The 20,026-nt window shown below is 35.9% G+C and overlaps 1 protein-coding gene across 1 annotated transcript in view; it reads right to left on the reverse strand.

Annotated features, from left to right (window-relative positions):
• LRRC63 (leucine rich repeat containing 63) overlaps positions 1–20,026 on the reverse strand; it is a 50,338-nt gene that overhangs the window by 22,083 nt on the left and 8,229 nt on the right. The window contains exons 2-4 of the mRNA XM_082365777.1: positions 13,646–14,377; positions 9,837–10,039; positions 3,764–3,862 (exon numbers count right to left, since the gene is read on the reverse strand). Coding sequence (XP_082221903.1) covers positions 3,764–3,862; positions 9,837–10,039; positions 13,646–14,377 — 1,034 coding nt within the window. The remainder of the gene's footprint in view (positions 1–3,763; positions 3,863–9,836; positions 10,040–13,645; positions 14,378–20,026) is intronic.

The raw sequence follows: 20,026 nt of genomic DNA on the forward strand, positions 1-20,026 counted from the left end.
TTTTGTATATTGATCTTGTACACTGCACCCTTGATTAACTCACTCATTAGTTCTAATAGTTTTTAGTGAATGCCTTAGGATTTCTATATATAAGACCATATCAGCTACAACAAAAGATAGTTTAAACTCCTTCCTTTTTAATGCGAATGCCTTTTACTTCTTTTTCTTATCTAATTATCTTGGCTAGAAACTCCAGTACAATACACAGTGACAAGAGTAGACATCTTCATCTTGTTCCTGATCTTAGGAAGAAAATTTTCAGTTTTTCACCATTAAGTATGGTATTGGCTGTGGGTTTTTTGTAGACGCCCTTTATCAAGTTGAGGATGCCCCCCTTCTATTCATAGATGTTGAATTTTTTGTCATGAAAGGATGTTGGATTTTGTAAAATGATTTTTCTGTCTCTGTTGATATAATTGTATAGTTTTTTTAAACCCTTCACTATATTAATGTAGAATCACATTGATTGATTTTTGTATGTTTAACCAACCTTGCATTCCTGGAACAGATCTCACTTGGTTATGGTGGAAAATCCTCTTTGTATGTTGCTGAATTTGGTTTACTAGCATTTTGTTGAGGATTATTGCATCTATATTCATGAGCTATTGTTCTGTAGTTTGCTTTTCTTTCCATATCTTTGTCTAGTTTTGGTATCAGGGTATTACTCGTTTAATAGTTTGAATGAGAACGTTTTCTCCGATTTTTCGTAAGAGTTTGTAAAGGATTGGTGTTAATTCTTTTTAAGACATCTGGCAGAATTCGCCAATGGAGCTATCTGATCCTGGACTTTCCTTTGAGGAAAGTTTTAAAATTACTACTGAAACTCTTTCTTTTTTTATAGAACCATTCAGGTTTTCTATTTATTCTTGACTCCATTCTTGTGTCTTCCTAAATATGTGTCCACTTCATCTACATTATCTAGTTGGCTGGTATACAGTTATTTGTAGTATTCTCTTAAAATCTTTTAAAAAAATTTCTGTAAGGTTGGTATGATATCCCATCCTTCACTCCTAATATTAGTAACTTGAATCTTCATTTTTTCTTGGTCAGTTTATGTCAGGTTAGTCAATTTTGTTGATCCTTTCAAAGTAACAGTTTTAGGTTTTGCTGATTTTTCTTCATTGTTTTTCTATTCCCTGTTTCACTAATTTTTATTATGTCCTTCCTTATTCTTTCTTTAGATTTATATAGCTCTTTTTCTCTTGTGGCTTAAGATGGAATGTTAAGTTTCGATTTTTTCCTTTTTAATATAGTAAATGATAGCTATAAATTTCCCTCTGAATACTGATGTAGATGCATCCCATAAGTTTTGGATTGTTGTGTTTTGCTTTTTATTTATTTCAAAGTAATTTTTAATTTCCCTTTTGATTTCTTCATTGACTCATTGGTTATTTAAGAGTGTGTTGCTTAATTTCCATTTATTTCCAAATTTCTTTCAGCTACTGATTTCTAATTACATTTCATTGTGGCCCAAAAATATACTTTCTGTGACTTTCAATTTTTTAAAATTTATTTATTTTAAATTTTTTGTAGACTAACCTATGGTCTCTTCTGGAAAATGTTCCACATGAATTTGAGAATTATGTATTCTGCTACTTTTGGTTGGAGTGTCCCATAAATGTCTGTTAGGTCTTATTGGTTTGTAATGTTGTTCATGTCTTCCATTTCACTTTTCATTTTCTGTCTAGTTGATCTGTGTGTTATTGAAAGTGGGGTATTGAAGTGTCCAACTATTATTTTTGAATTCTCTATTTCTTCCCTCAGTTCTTTCAGTTTTTGCTTCATGTACTCTGAGGCTCTGTTGTTAAGTACCTCAATGTTTACAGTTGTTACAGCATCCTGAAAGATTGACAAAATGTCCCTCTTTATCTCTAGTGACATTTTTTGTTTTAAAATTTATTTTGTCTGATATTGGTATAGTCACTCCAGCTTTCTTATGATTGCTATTTGCATGATATATCTTTTCCTATACTTTTACTTTTAACCTCTTTGTATCTTTCACTCTTAAGTGTATCTCCTTTAGACAGACTATCACTGAGGCTGACAAACTGTATTTTTTTATTGGATTGTTTCATGTATTAACATTTAATGTTATTATTGACATGGTTGGATTTACATCACAATTTTACTTATAGTTTTCTAAATGTTATGTCATTTTTGTTCCTCCTTTATTGGCTTCTTTTGCATCAACTGGATATTTTCTAGTATAACATTTTAATTACTTTAATGATTTTTTTCCCACTGTATTCTCTTCAGTTATTTTCTTAGTGATTGCTTTAGGGGTTGTAATATACACCTTGACTTACCAGAATCTACTTCAGATTTACACTAACTTAATTCCAGTGAGATATGGAGATGTTGTTCCTAGATAGCTCTATTCCCTCTTCCTTTTTTGTACTATAATTGTTATACATATTACATCTGTATATGTTTCAAACCTAACAATACATTATTATAATTAATTACTGTTGTACATGATTTTGTGTCTTTTAAAGAAGCTAAGAGAAGAAAGGAGACCAAGTATATATTTATATGGTTTGTTATATTTACCATTTCTGCTTCTACCTTTTCCTGTCCTAAACTATTTCAGTAGGCTCTGTCTCTGCCAGAGTCTACCATCTTGAATTTTCCATGAAACTTGTCCAATCACCACATGTATGCCAGCCTCTAGTCTTCTATTCATTTCACTTACACTATGCTAATAACTTGGCATCATTTGCCTACCCCTAGTATGGCCCTTCCAAGCCTGGATATTGCCATTTTCATTGGAACATTTTATCTATAGCTGTACAACACTGATCTGCATTTTAATGGCAAGTTCTGCTTATTTCTATCACTTTAAAAATGAGCGCTTTATATTTTACACCTGAAAATCTCCCATATGGTTATACATTCTGCTTGAGTGGTTAGAGTATTCTTTGGCAGATGCACAAGTCTCATGTATGACTGTTTATAAGAAAGGTTAAAATTAATGTGAAGAACTAAGATCCCTATAGTCCTTGGGAATTCTTGTCAATTTGTCTTAGTCAAATTAATAAAACTAGTGTGATATACTAGAAAAGAACAAATAACTCTTCTAGTGAAAATAAAAACACAATATTATAGAAATTATGGAAAATATATGTTTCTAATACTACATGTTTGAAATAGAAAGCAAGTCAATTTGCTAGAAATCAATTCTCTAAAAGTTAATACTCTGGAAATCAATTCACAAAACAACAAAACACCCCGTGACCAATGAAACAATGACTAAAGACACTGAAAACATAATCTGTCCTAATTACTTATAATGACTTGTTTATATAATGACATTGAATCATCTCATCCCATATCTGATTATCCTTGGTATGCTTTATTAAGCAGAATATCCTATTTCAGCCTATTGTAATTAAAACTTGTTACAACATCATATTACCTTGTCACTAAACATTGCCTTTAAAGCTTCCAATTAACGTGGATAAAGTATATCTTACGTTTTATTCAGAATCAGAAAAATAAAAAATCTTATATACATTGTACAATTATGAGAACATATTTGAGAGCCTGATCATAACACAGTCTTTGAGGATTGTGTCATGGGACTTGCTAAGAAAAATGTACTATACTTTTGGTACTTCTAAAAATAAGCCTTTTAGGATGCAATCCAAAATATATTTATTTATAGTAACTCCAGGGTATCATAAGTGTCTATTTTTAAATTATAATTATTATTATTAATAATAAGAAATTATGACAATATATACAATAATAAAAATGGACTCACTTCTGTGGGAAAGTAACAGATGTTATTATATGATAAATTAAGATATATCAATTGGAAAGCCAAAGGTGTTAGGTCTGGACAATTCAGGAGAAAAAAGCCCTAAAAGAAAGTGACAAGAGATAAGAATTAATTATTTACCATGCACAAAATATTTTATACAAGTGTTTAAAAAAAGAGCACATAATCTAAATGACAATGTTTGACCTAATAACAAGCCTATAATAATCTTCCATTCATTTATTTTAGTCTTTCATGGTAATAATTTCTTAAATATGTAAAGAAACAAAATAGAAAAACTAAGTATTTACATATGTAATAAATATAGTGTTACATGTGTGAAAGGCATTATTTCAGTTAATAACAAGCAAACATTTATTGACTGTCCACTACATGCTGAAATAAGTAATTAAATATATTTTATATTTATACCCCCTCTTTTTTTCATGTCTCTACTTCTATTTCTCTGTTATCTTTCTATTAATCTAACATCTTCTTAAAATTTCTTGCTTAAATATGCCAATTTCTGATTGAGGAAAACATATGCCTTTGTTATGGACTAAATGTTCGTGTTCCTCCAAAATTCATTTGTTGAAGCTCTAATCCCCAACATGATGGCATTTAGAAGTGAAGTCTTTGGGAAGTAATTTGGGTTAGATGAAGTCTTAAGGATGGAGCCCTCATGATGGAATCGGTGTCCTTATAAGAAGAACAGTGGACCAGAGACTCTTTCTCTCCGCATGTGAGGATACAGCAAAAAGTCAGCTGTGAAAAAGCGCTCACCAGGAACCAAATTGGCTGACACCTCAGTCTCAGACTTCCCAGCCACCAGAACTGTGACAAATAAATGTCCGTTGTTTAAGCCACTCTATGGCATTTTGTCATAGCAGCCCAAATTGACCAAGACATGCTTAGTGCCCCCAGTATCTTTAATGCTCCAGGAAAGTTGGTACATTTGTTTCTTAAGGATCATAGAATCAGTAGTGTTCAACTGAATGAACCAAGGAACTCTAATGCTGAAGGATCAAACCTCAGCTTATAGGGAAGGGAGGCATTGCTACCAATGCATTAGGTTATGGCATGCACTGTATGAGAGAGATAAGGTTCATGGCTAAAGAATCTTAGCATTGACAGTACTGGTTTCAAGACTGACCTCTTATTAAAGTATCAATATTTGTAAATGTCTAGATGTTGGTAGACATAAACACCTATAGAAGAGTAGGTGTTCTTTCTTCCTGTCACTAAACATTCATCTCTTCTCGGCATAACTAGTAGTACACTAAATTATGTAGCAGGAAAGTGTCTGTCACAGTCTGTAATCATTCCACTAAGTGTGCTCAGATAACTAGCGCCTTCACATTTTCTTCTGCCTGGAAAGCTCTTCCCCCATCTATTCCCATGAAGTATCTTCTCACTTCACTCACAGCTTGCTTATAGGCAGCTGTCTGCTCATAAGTCATCACATCCTATCACAAATAGCAACCTCTCAAACCAATGCCCCATTGATGGCTCTCTGTCCCCTCCACTTGCTTTATTTTTCTTCATAACTCTTATCACCAGAGGACAGACTATATATAAATGTATGTATGTATGCATGTATGATCTCATCCCACTAAAGTATAAGCTGCATGAAATAGGTTTTTTTTTCCTGTTTTGCACACTGATACATAATGAGATACATAGTTTACCACTGGGTACATAGTGGGTTATTAATAAATATTGGCTGAATGAGTGACTATCCAGGACCTTCTTATTGCCTCATGGAATCCCAGGGACCTTCACTGTGGATATACTATGAGGTCTTCCCAGCATAGGTACGCTGGATCTCTCTTTTACCATCCCATCATAGAACCTGTTTGCTGCAGTTACCATGATAAGGATGTGAAGAATTAGACAACACCAAGAAAGTGGAGGCTTTCTCAATCTCTTGAATTGCTCTAGCAACCTTTAAGCATTGATGCACTGAGTCTGTATTAAATTAATCAGTATATTTGTTTTGTGTAAATTCTATTCATGTAAAATCTGTTTCCTTAATAAGTCCATGAGATAGATTAGAAATTATGACTTTTAATTCTTTTATATCACCCCCACAGAGCTCAGGATTCTACTCTGGAGTCAAATATTCTTTTAAAATAATATTGATGACTGTGTAAGTAGATGTTTCTCTTGACTAGCTCCATTTAACTCTTTAGAAGATATACTCTTCCTCGATTTAAAGCAGGAATCAGTGAGCTACAGTCTGCCACCTGTTTCTCTAAATAAAGTTTTATTGGAACACAGCCACGCTCTAAGTTTGGGTGTTGTAATATGGCTGTTCTTGTACTACACAACAGAGTTGAGTAGTTGTGACAGAGACCATGTAGACCTCAAAGTCTAAAATTTTACTTATCTGTCCCTTTACAGAAAAACCTTGCCAACCTCTGATTTAAAGTAATTCACTTTGGGACTCAACACTATTTTTCTCCAAAAGTCATTTGCCTAATCCAAAGCTGTGGTGGTGAACCATAGCCAGTCTCACAGGGCTAGGGAGACAAAAATTGGAATTCAGGGCTTCCCAAGGAGAAGGGACTTCAGACTTGATATGAGGTGGCTAAAAGGCTACAGCCTTAGGAAAGAAGTTTAACAGGAAATCTCTACAAAAATTGAAGTCCAGCACTAAACCAGCTGATTTTGATTAGATTAAGATGAACATCCCCTAGCCTCTTTGCCTGTCAGAAGCAACAATAAAACATTTTTGGAAGAAGATAACATTATCTAGGGCCTCAAATTATTTCTACACAACATCTATCATGCAATCAAAAATAAAAAGACATGCAAAAAGATAATACTTGGACAAAAATCAAGACAAATGATAGACAATAGAAATAGGCCCACGGAAGGTCCATATTTTGGATACATCAGATGTGTTTAAAAAAAAAAGTTAACTGTGATTAATAGGCTCGAAAAATCAAATTATAAGATAAAGAATTGAAAGTTCAAAGAAATTAGATTATAAAATAAAACAACCAAAATTAAGGACTTGATAAAGGGTTTAATAGCAGATTTCACAAAGCTGAAAAGAGAATGAATGAACCAGAATTTAGGTAAGAAGAAAATGCTCAGAATAAAGCACAGAGAGTAAAGAGGATACAGGAAGAGAGTAAGGGATATATGGGACAGGATGAAAAGGCCTAAGATACATGCAGCTGGAGACTGATAAGAAGAGGACAAAAGGAATGAGACAGGAGCAATATCTGAAGAGACAGTAGGAGAGTTACACAAGCATCAAAAAATGAGTTAGCAAGTGTTCTTCCTCGTCTGATTTCTGAAGGAGTTAGCCTAAACTGATATTATTTCCTTCTTCATTGTTTGATAGAATCACCAGTGAGGCTGTTTGTGCCTGGAGCTTTCTCTGTGGGAAGGCTCTTAATTAAAATTTCAATTAGGTTTTTACAGGTGCAGGACTATTCTGATGTTCTAGTCCTTGTTGTGCCTGTTTCAGCAAGTTGTGTTTTTCAAAAAATTTTTCCATTTCATCACAGTTGTTGCATTTATTGGGAAAATGTTGTTCTTATTATTTCATTATTTTCTATTTTAATGTCTGTAGGAAATGTGATTTCCCCTTTTTAAATTTTGAATTTGGTATTTAGAGTTTCTTTTTTTCTTAATCATATCATGGATTTAGCAATTTTATTAATTAATTAACAAAGGATATTGATCTGTAGTTTTCTTGTGGTGTCTTTATTTTCCCTTGATATCTGGGTTATACTGATAGCATAAAATGTGTTATATGTTGTTGATATTTTTACTTGTTAAAAAATATATTTGGTCATCTGAATGACCAAAATATATTTCTCATATATAGTTGGACTTTATCCATGGTTCCTCACTACCAGCTCCCCAAACCCTTGGAATTTCCAGAACAATAAGAGCAATGGGAGCATCTTTTGTCATAATACTTATTCTCTTATCTTCAGTTCCTGAAATTGCTTCAGAACCATAAAGGCGAAATGGGTGTCTTGTTATTCATAACAAACCCCTTTCCACCACAACTGGATTTGTGTTGGTGAGGTGACTTTTGAAAAAGCTCCTTAGAATGGGGGCCGGATGTCAGAAGAACCAACCATGTGATTAGAAGGTTGGAACTTTCAATCCCCTCACCTCTGAAGAGGGAAAGGGATTGAAGACTGAGCTCAGTCAGCAGTGGCCAATGATTTAATCAATTATTCTATTAATGAAACCTCCATAAAAACCAGAAGGACAGGATTTGGAGAGCTTCCATGTTGGTGAACACGTGGAGATTTGGGGAGAGTAGCACCTGGAGAGGGTGTGGGATCTCTACACCCTTTCCTCATACCATGTCCTATGTTTTTCTTCATCTAACTGTTGATTCACATCCCTTAATATCCTTTGTAATAAACCAGTAATCAAGTAAGTAAATAGCTTTCCTGAGTGCTGTGAGTCACTCTAGCGAATTAATCAGGAGGGGGTCGTGGGAATTTCTGATTTATAGCCAGTCGATCAGAAGTATAGGTAACAACTTGTGATTGGCATCCTGAGTTGGAGGGGTCCTTGGTACCTCCATTCTGTAGCTGGTTGGTCAGAATCACAGGTAACCACCTGGGCTTGTGATTGGCGTCTGAAGTGTAGAGCAGGCTTATGGGACTGAGCACTTTACCTGTGGAATCTGATGTTATCTCTGGGTAGATAGTGTCAGAATTGAGTTGAATTGTAGAACACCCAGCTGGTGTCCAAGAACTGTTGGGTGATGTGGGATTCCACCCCCCCCTCCACCAGCACAACAGTGGAATTGGGTGGTGTTCCTTCCTCTTTTATTTTCTGGAAGATTTAGAGAAGTATATATGTTCCTTTTTCTTTAAACGATTAGCAGAACTCACCCATGAAGCTATCTGGTCCTGCACTGTTCTTTGTTGGGAGGTTTTGATTATTTATTCAATCTCTTTACTTTTTATAGGTCTGCTCAAATTTCTATTTGTTGTTGAGTCAGTTTTGGTAATTTATGTTTTTCTAGAAAATGTTTCATTTCATCTAGGATATTTAATTTGCAGGCATGCAATTGTTCATAGTATTCCCTTATAATTCTTTCTGCTTCTGTGAAGCCAGTAGTAATGTTTCCATTTTCATTTCTGATTTTATTTATTTGTATCTTCTCTCTTTTTTTTCTTAGTCTAGCTAAAGGTCAACTTTGTCCATCTTTTCAAAGAACTAACTTTTGGTTTCATTGATTCTCTCTATTGCTTTTCTATCCTCTGTTTCATTTATCTCTGTTCTAATCTTTATTTCCTTCTTTCTGCTAATTTTGGGTGTAGTTTGCTCTTTTATTCAAGTTCCTTAAAGTGCAAAGTTAGGTTACTGATTTGAGACCTTTCTTTTCCACATACCCCTTCCCCACACATACCCTGTACATCTCCCGACATCAACATCTCACACACCAGTATATTTGTCACAATCAATGGACTAACATTAGCACATCATTATCAACATAAATCCGTAATTTATGTTAGAGTTCAGACTTTGTGTTGTATATTCTATGGGTCTTGACAGATGTATAATGAAATGTATCCATTATGACAGTATCATACAGAATAATTTCACTGCCCTAAAAATCCCCTGTGCTCCTCCTATTCATCCTTCCCTCCCTCCCTCCAAAATCCCTTACAACCACTGATATATTTACTGTCACCATAGTTTTGCCTTTTCTGGAATTTTTGTTGTTGTTGTTATTCCTCGTTTACTACATTACTTCCTCCTTGGTGTTTAATTAATTTTTTGTAATCTGTCATGTTGATTCCTTTCTCATTCCCTTTTGTGTACATTTTTAAGATAGTTTCTTAGGAGTGGTTACCATGAAGATTACGATCAGCATCCTAAATTTAAAACATCTAGTTTGGATTGATACCAAGTTAACTTCAATAGCACACAAAAGTTTTGTTACTATACAACTCCATCACTCCCTCAACCACCACCATTTTATGTTGTTCCTTCAATACCATGGAGAATAACCTAAGTTATGAAACCTAAAACAAAAATGACCGATAATACAACAGGAAATTGCCATTGAGAAGATGTAGTATACCTTAAGATTAAGTGCATTTCTTCCATGAATTTGACAGTTTACTATGGCCAGGTTGGTCATGGCTGTGACTGTTTCATAGCATGTTGCCACAACAGTCTTAAAACCTTCACCGTGTACGATATGTGCCACTGAGGTTTCGATTTTTCTAGATTTAGTGCTACCTAAATAAACAAAACAAGACAGGAAACGTAAATGTGTCATCACTTAGAGTGAAAGTTAAAAGGTATTCATGTTATGATAACAGTAAGTCATCATAAATAGGTTACCTGGATGCCTCCTTTGGAAGAGATTCCCCATAACTTTCACCCACCCAACCTCATGTTGGAGATTCCCCATAACCTCCATCCACTCAACCTCAGTTGGTTCTGTTGGCCAAACTTTTTAATATTAGATAGCAGGCTAATATTAGATAGCAAACTTTTCTTTCCAAAAGAAAACCATAAGCTCATAGATTTCTACCTCAATAATTTAGATTCCATCAGTCTGAGTCTTGTTGTAATATATGTAAAAACATTTTATTTTATGATGAATTACATAAACAACTTCTCACTTCACAAAATGAATAAAGGACATCATATAAGCATATCTCAGATAGAGATCACAGCCCAAGGAGCAATCTTGCTTTTTGCCTTAATATCACATTGATGCATGATTCAAATACCCTATGTGACTCAGCTCTTCCCTCAGTTTAAAGACCTCACACGAGAAGGGGGGGGGGGGGAAGCAGGCAACTTAGGAGTAGCCAAACAGCGACCACCTACATTTACTTTATCACAACCCTTGTGGGTTTCACCTTTTGTCAAAAATGGCCTATTCAAGCACACACCCAGGTGTGGCAGGAAAATATTTTGAAATATATTTTACACTCCCAGCCATTCTTGCTGTATTACTTGCTGCAACATATTTTATCATCTCAGTAATTCTTATACCATTGCTTCAGTGAGAAGAAACGAGGCATCCTAGACCAAAGAAAACAATGTTCAGTTGTTAATTTCTAAAACAGGCCTGTGTGCCCATTTCAGGTCAATCGATGTGAAAGTTACCACAGAATAAAGAAAGATGTATGATGTGATATGGAGATTCCTTGTCTTGTGGGAGGGAATGGAGCAAGAGGAATGGAGAATGAGTTAAGAATTAAGTCTGTGGCCTGCTTCCTGCCCACCCACACTTATGGGCTAAGCTCAAGCAGTTGATTTTTGAGTGAAAAGGAGGGAGATGGAGGTGCAGAGGTGGTTAGAAATTCCCTGACGGATCTCGGGATGCTTAAACTCACCTGGGAACTTTTCAAAGAGGGAAATACCAGAGTGGAATAAACTCCCTAAGTCAGAAATGATAACATGACTTGTTTAGGCCTATGATGTGGAGGAGACCCATGGTTAATTTATGTCACAGACAGGGATTGGGAACTGCTGGAAGGGTAGTGTGCTCAGAAAGTCTTATGGTTGCTGTAGTTGATGATACTACAGTGTATATTTGAAAGTTTCTGAGAGAGTGAAGCTTAAAATTTCTTGTCGCAAGAAAAAGTTGTCAGGTGATGGGTATTAACTGAATTTATTGTGGTAATCATTTCACCATACTGTATATTCATGTATCAAATCATTATGTTGTATACCTTAACTTTATACAGAGTTGCATGTGAATTGTATCTCAACACAACTGGGAAAAAAAGAGAAAGTTTTATGGCTGGAGTGTTCTTCTGTGTATAATCTCCTACTAAACACATCTGTGAATCATTAATTTGTTATATTACTTTTTCTGTTCTAAAATTTTATATGACTCTAATTTTTAAAAACAGAAAGTCCAGTTCTCTGATAAAATTCTCCAACTTTTTATTTTCTTCAACATAGTAATCATAGTTATTTTAAAATCCTTGTTTGAAAAGTCCAATATCTGATCCTATGGTTCTCATTCTTTTGCCTCTTTTTACTGGTTTCCAGACCTTTTATCCTGTTTTTAGGATGCCTTGTGATTTTTAAGTTTAATGCTGGACATTGTGGATGAAAATTTTAAAGGTTCTGGATAATATTATCTGTCTCTAATAAGTGTTAGGTTTCTTCTTCAACTAGGCAGGAAGTACCACTTTGATTTATCAAGGATTGGTTTTGAGTTTTGTAGGGGATAACCTATTTTAGTTTTGTCCTTTCTCCTAGAGCATCATTCTTATTCCCAAGGCATAGGTCTTCTGGGTCTGCAACTGAAAGCCCAGTGTGTTTACCAAGGCCCCTTCATTTCAGCAGAGCTTGAACTCCAATAATTGTCTTCTGTGCAACTGTCAAAATCTAGGCTCACTTCCTTAGCATCTCAGCTGATGTTTTCTGCTGTGTTTCTTAGCGTATTGTCCTGTACCTGCCCAGCTTAGAAATCAGCCAACACTCTTAAGGGAGTTTGTATGCAGATATTTGAATTCAGTTCTCTCCTCTCTGATATATTACCCCTCTATCCCAGCTATCTTGTCAACTCTGAAGTCTGACTGCTATCTCCTCAATCCAGTAAAACTATCACCTTCTTTCTACCTGTGCCCTGTTCTCCAACACCACAAATCCCCTCAGGCAAAAGCCAAGGTAAATGTACAGCTAATTCAGCTTATTTCAAAGATGGTAACCACTCAAGTCATGCTTGCAAGGGTTACTCTCCAGTAACTTCAATGGTTATTTTATATATTTGGGGGCAGCTTTAATAACTGATTTTGGTGGGATGGTTTGTCCAATGCAAGCTACTCAATCTTGGCTAGAACCAAAGTCATTAGGTTATTTAAAAAAATGAATCTGATCATTCTAATAGCTGGAACTCCTGTGGGTGTGTTTCTACTGCTTACTATTTCTGCTGGTTTTCATTCATTTTGTTTTTCTTTGTGTACCTGATAATTGTAAATTGTTTACTACACACTGTATTTGTGACATTGTTTATAGATATAGTGTGAGATGTAGGATGATGTAATCTTTCTTTAAAGATGATTTTTCATTTGTTTCTGCTAGGTAACTAAGGTCAAAGCACTTAAAACAGTGCTGGCACATGGCAAGCAGTTAACTGTCATGATTGCATGTCTATCTTCCCCATCCAGACTAAGAATACTCCATCTTTTATGTTCCCAACATCAGTACAAAGTTGGGTTTATAGTCAACACTCTAAAAATAGTTGCTGAGTAAATAGCTTAAGGAATGGAAAATGAGGTGGGACATATGTGTGAATCACACACATATACACAAACACACAAAATCACAAATACTTTTATGGAGAGATAATCCTATATACAATTTTTAAAAGAATGATATAAACCTAGCATTTACCTTCACATACGCTCAGCATGCTTTGCTTTGGGACACTTTCTACATGTTCATATTCTGTTACATGACTTTCTAGGAAAAAAATTAAAAATAGGATAATGTTTAAATTCGTGTGGAAATTCATGTTGAGGGTATTATGACTTCATTATAATTGTTCATCTTTTAACGAATTGAGGTTATCCATGGAAAAGTGCCCATGAAGGCATCCATCAGCACTGGCATTCTGCTTCTAGAGTTCATCTAGACCACCTTACGGATGACTGTTCATTCATACTGCTCCTTTATATGAGCTTTTCTGATCCTTTGAACTGCCTTATCTGGTTCCCATCACCACCATCTGGGTGGAGTTCCCAGTTTGCCCTTGGCAGACCTGCAAAGTCAGGATTTCTGCTACTGCATTCTGCCCCATATATTAAATGTACAGGTGAAAAGGGATCCCACCATCCCATTCTGCAGACCCAAGGGGGAACCACCATATGCTTGGATGCCTTCTCTCCCTTTTGCTCTACTTGACCCCATTATTACAGACCATGTTCAGACTGGATTTACCGATCACAGACTGTCTTAGAGGTTTCCTTGGTAAAACTGGCATCGGTATGAAAATGGGACCTGGAAAATCATTAATATTTAGCGTCACCGTACGACGTTGTAAACGGTCAGACTGCTGACTTTCAGCTTTAACAGGTATAGTCCTCGGTACAGGGATTGGCACTGTTGCACTTAAATGTAACAGGGGCTGCTTAAAAGTATAGGTACTGCTCTTTTGTAAAAACTGGTCAGAATGAACTTCCTTGAGTTTGGGAGTGGGCACTGAAGAAGGGACACTTGGAAGTTTGGAGAACTCTGAGGAGAGAATCAGAATCTCTTTTAAAATGTTAGCATAAATATTTGTTATTTTTAATGGCTCTTCTGATTTTCTGGAACTTTCCATCTTGCTTGTTACTTTCCCAAAAACTCGACTTGAAGCTGAACGACACTTGGGAAAAAATATGGAACCAGTAGCAGTCTCTGGAATGTGCCAATAGACATGCTTAGAAGATGTTTTGGTTGTTGAAATAGTAGTCACTCTTTTTTGTACACGATGATCAAGAAAGAGATTTTGAATATTGACAGGGGGTTGTGACTGATCTCTTGGAACATCAGGAAAACTAGTTTTATCTCTTTCAAATGAAGCGGTTTTATCTGGAATGAACCGTACACGTGGTAGCTTAGTTTCACCCGTCTTTCCTAAACCAGAAAAAGAAAAAATAAAGCAGAATTAGATTGTTTATCAAGGTGTCAGGGGCAGAACTATTAATGTCTCAGCATTCATAGCTTTTCTTTTTTCTTTCTTTTTTTTTTTAAAGAAAGTAGAAGCCTAGTGCTTTTTTAAAAATTAATTAATTAATTAATTTATTTATTTATGGCTGTGTTGGGTCTTCGTTTCTGTGAGGGCTTTCTCTAGTTGCGGCAAGCGGGGGCCACTCTTCATCGCAGTGCACGGGCCTCTCACTATCGCGGCCTCTCTTGTTGCGGAGCACAGGCTCCAGACGCGCAGGCTCAGTAGTTGTGGCTCACGGGCCTAGTTGCTCCGCAGCATGTGGGATCCTCCCAGACCAGGGCTCGAACCCGCGTCCCCTGCATTAGCAGGCAGATTCTCAACCACTGCACCACCAGGGAAGACCCCCATAGCTTTTCTTTATCCACTCACCCTCTCTCACCTTATAAAAACGTTTCTGTATACACTCACTCAGCTATCAGGACTTTTGCTTACCTTACTGGGATAAAGTTTGCATGAACAATTGGAGAATCAGGAAGGCTAAATTGTATTAGATTTAGAAAGAGTAGGGAGCTACTCCTGGAAGAACAGAATGGATGAAGAAGAGTAGGACATAAAGGGAGATTTTTGAGCAGTTGCCACTAAAAACTCTGGCAATATGGAGAGGTAAAAATGACTCAGTGAAGTTTGGCTATTTATCATTTATCATTATCGCTTCCTCATTTGAAACTTCTTTGAGCAAAGATTTTACATTTCTTTTCTTTTTTACATTTCCTCTACCTTCTGGCATTTCAGGGGGGTACAGAGACTGATGACTGATTCTCACCTTCACTCTTAACTCCTTAACTCTTTCCCACTCCTAGCCACACCTATGAAGATACCAGAAACTATGAGTTGGGGAAGAGAAGTAAAAGAACAAGGTGGAAGAATCTATCATGCCCCTGTTTCCCTTGGCTTGTCTAAAAATTAGCAGACCTAGGCTGAGTTGGGAGAAAGGGCAAGGTTTAATTGCATGCTAGATGAAAGTGTTGATTTAGATTGGACTTGTTTAATATCTAAAAATGAGACAAGGCTAATAGATGAAAGTGACTAGAAAAGCCTTGGTAGAGAGATGTGTGCCATGTGAGTTTAAAGGGCAGTAGTAGGAGAAGGATAATGTTTGCTTCCTGCTTATATGGAACTTATCAAAGCTAGCTCATTCCATAAAATGGTTACAGCACCATCTTCAACTTTCCTTTCTCTCTCTCTCATATTAAAACAAAACATGATAACATGAGCAAAATCTAGGTGATGTTAGGTGTGGCAATGACTTTTTTTCTTAATTTTTTTATTGGAGTATAGTTGATTTACAATGGTGTGTTAGTTTCTGCTGTACAGCAAAGTGAGTCAGTTATACATACACATCTATCCACTCTTTTTTTTTTAGATTATTTTCCCATATAGGTCATTACAGAGTATTGAATAGAGTTCCCTGTGCTATTCAGAATGACTTTTTAGATATGACACCAAAACAACAATCCATGAAAGAATAAATGGTTAAGTTGGACTTCATTAAAATTAAAAACTTCTACTCTGTGAAAGACGTTCTTAAAAGAATAAAAAGACAAGCCATGCACTGAGAGAAAATATTTGCAAAACACACATCTGATAAAGGACTTGCATCCAAAATAAAGAGCTCTTCAACTCAACAATAAGAAAACAAGCCAATGAACATAGCTACTCCAGCTTTTTTTTTTTTTACATCTTTATTGGAGTATACTTGCTTTACAATGTTGTGTTAGTTTCTGCTGTATAACAAAGTAAATCAGCTATACGTATACATATATCGCCATATCCCCTCCCTCTTGCGTCTCCCTCCCACCCTCCCTATCCCACCCATCTAGGTCACAAAGCACCGAGCTGATCTCCCTGTGCTATGCAGCTGCTTCCCACTAGCTAGCTATTTTACAGATTGCCAACAAAACACATGAGAGGATGCTCAACATCAGTAATCATTAGAGAAATGCAAATCAAAACCACAATGAGGTATCACCTCACACCAGTCAGAATGGCCATCATCAAAAAATCTACAGACAATAAATGCTGGAGAGGGTGTGGAGAAAAAGGAGCCCTCTTGCACTGTTGGTGGGAATGTAAATTGATACAGCCACTATGGAGAACAGTATGGAGGTTCCTTAAAAAACTAAAATAGAACTACCATGTGACCCAGCAATCCCACTACTGGGCATATACCCTGAGAAAACCATAATTCAAAAAGAGTCATGTACCACAATGTTCATTGCAGCAATATTTACAATAGCCAGGACATGGAAGCAACCTAAGTGTCCATTGACAGATGAATGGATAAAGAAGATGTGGCACATATATACAATGGAATATTACTCAGCCATAAAAAGAAACGAAATTGAGTTATTTGTAGTGAGGTGGATGGACCTAGAGTCTGTCATATAGAGTGAAGAAGTCAGAAAGAGATATTACTGTATGTTAACACATGTATATGGAATCTAAAAACAAAAATAGTTCTGATGAACCTAAGGGCAGGACAGGAATAAAGACGCAGATGTAGAGAATGGACTTGAGGACGCGGTGGCGGGGATGGAGGGCGGCGGATGGGAAGCTGGGACGAAGTGAGAGAGTAGCATCGACATATATACACTTCCAGCTTTCTTTTGATTAGTGTTAGTATGATGTATCTTTCTCTATCCCTTTACATTTAATCTATCTGTGTTTTTATATTTAAAGGAAGTTTCTTGCAGACAATACATAATTAGCTCTTGTCTTTTATCTACTCTGACAGTTTCTATCATTTAACTGGCACACTTAGACCATTCACGTTTTAACGAATTACTGACATTGTTGGCTTAACATCTACCACATTTGTAAAGTTTTCTATTCATTGCAGTTGTTTTACTTCTTTGTCTTTTTGAAATCTTCTGTTCTCTTTCTGTCTTTTCTGGTTTTAGGTGAGAATTTTATGAGTCAGTTTCTCTCCTTCAGTTTCATTCCTTTCTTAGCATATCAATTATACTTATAAAAATTTTTTTAAAGTGGTTGCCCTAGAGTTTGCAATATACATTTACAGCGAATCTAAGACTACTTTCAATAAACACTACACCGCCTAATGGGTATGGCAAGTATCTTTTAACAGAGTAGTCCCAATTCTTCTCTCCATTCCTTATAACACCGCCATCATTCATTCCATTTATCCTTGTGCTATAATCACCCAGTACATCGTTGCTATTCTTGCTTAGAACAGAGACTTACCTATTAGATCAAGTGAGATCACTTATCCTTCTCTGACACTCTTCTTTTTTTAGGTAGACCTGAGTTTCTTTTGTTTCTCACACGGTGTGGAATACTTTCTCTTACTAACCAATTTAAATCATTTTCCTTTTCCAAAGTCTACCTTAAACCTTATACAATCCATCCTTCTTGATTAACACAACCCATACTTACTGTTCTCATTACTTAATTCAACAAACATTTAACACCTCCCATGTGCTAGCTGTACACATAGTGCTGAGGGTACAATCACACAGCACAAACCTTACTACCATCAAAGATCTCATGATTTAATATAGAAACTAGGCAGGTAAACAGTTACACTAGAGAATAAGAGCTCAGTAAGGGGGTAGATAGGGGATACTCTGGGACCATAAAGGGAAGCACTCTGACTGGGTGTAGAGAGAAGAGGTGCTTAGGGAAATCTGCCCAATGAAGATGATATCTGTCTTCTCAATTTAGACTTCCCTATTTTCTGATATATTTCCCCATCCCCATGATTTTTTTTCTTTTTCTTCTAGTATGTTAAAATTCCACCTTTCCAATAGACTCCTCTGCCATCAAAAACTACACGGGTCTCCTCTATAATTAAACATATTTCATTTCACTTTCACTAATTCCTCAAGTCTTAGTTCACACCCCATTCCTGCCCCAGGGTTACTCACATTTATGAAGTACTACTGTCTGTACCATTAATTGGGCATAAATTCTATGCTCTTTGTATTGTTATTTAAGGTTCTTACTGTATGTGTATCTCATCTTTAGAGTTTAACTAAAGTTCTTGAAAGGTCCTGAAAGGCAGGGACCAGATCAATCGTGTCATTCATTCCCTACAGCATTTAGCATTGTATGCAAACTGCAGGTATTTATTTCAGGTTTTTATTTCAGTGTTTGAATATTCATTTTTATAAATTGTATTTTGGTCATTTTAAGTATTCATTCATTTATTCAACGAGTATTTTGAACATCTACTATATGCAAAGCACTCTGCCAAGAACCTTTGGAGACACAGGATTACTAATAGTTAAGGTCATTGAATCTCCAAGTTGCCAAAAGCAGGAAAGCCCCCCACAAAAAAGAATTATCCAGCCCAAAATAGCAAGAGTGAAAAACTTTTTACTAGAGGATAAACTTCAACTAAAAGATAAACGGAAAAATTACAACCAAGGAACTGGTAGTGAGCAGTATATCTACATAACTGTGGGTATTATTATTACAGAAAAGATTGTAAATTCAGAAATGTAGAACATTATAGAAATGTAGAAATGATATAACAAAAGTTGGTAGGGAAAGTGAGAGAGGAAATTGGATGTAACATAGGTATGTTGATTCACACATCTTTAATAGGCATGGATCAAAAGGTAATGATTTAGCATTGTAAATCAGTTACAGACTAGGCACATTTTAACAGTATAAACGTCGACACTAAAATAATTAATATAATCAACTAAAATCAGGGAGTAGAGGAGACTGAAAAGGGGAAAGAAGAGGAAATATGCTAATTTTACCATTGCTTATAAGTAAGGAGTCAATAAATACCATATACAGAAATAGAGGATTAAGGGTATTATATAAAGTTATAATCATAAAAGTGGCTCATCTTTACTTCATAGCACTTAACACAGGGTATTTTTACATTTAGTTGTATGATTATTGGATCCCACCAGAGAGTAACTAAAAAAGAGGATTGGCAGAGTTGGTTTTGCTCACTATTATATCTCCAGTTCTTAGCATTGTACTTATAAATACACTCAATTCTCATGATTTGTGGCAGTTCTGTTCTATAGTCTCAGTGAGCACTGAGTTATCCAACACTGAACCATTACTTCTTGGGAAAATACGGGGTTAGGTTCCTGCAAGCCTCTGGTCTCAACATTATCAGCAGCCAATCAATACATAACCTTGTTTTATATATGCTTCTATTTAAAGACACTTTATTTAATATAGATTGTTCATTCATTAACATTGAACTCTCAGCCAACAACACTGTAACTCAGGCCTGAAGGAAGCTTCTCTAAGGCATATATTTTCTCCATAAGGCACATAACAGCCTTCTTGTACTATACCTAGGGGCTATTTTAGACTGTTAAATCACCAACAAAAGGTACAGAATTCAGAAAACATGGCACTAACTAGACCAGGAAAAGGGCAGTTATTTATAATACGAGAGCTAAAACAGGAAGGCACAGCCGTATCTTTCTTTGACCTCAGCTGGGAATATGTGTGTTTTCAATGCCCTGCATGTGTCCGAGAATGATCATATATACCCCCCTCCTGCACAGTTTCACTATTATAAAAGGAGTGAGAAAGAGCTCTATATACTGCTCCAAAGTGTTCTTCATGATATATTTTGGGGCTAAAAAGAC

This window comes from Balaenoptera borealis, assembly GCF_965194805.1.
Source record: "Balaenoptera borealis genome assembly, chromosome: 18".
Classification (NCBI taxonomy): Eukaryota; Metazoa; Chordata; class Mammalia; order Artiodactyla; family Balaenopteridae; genus Balaenoptera; species Balaenoptera borealis.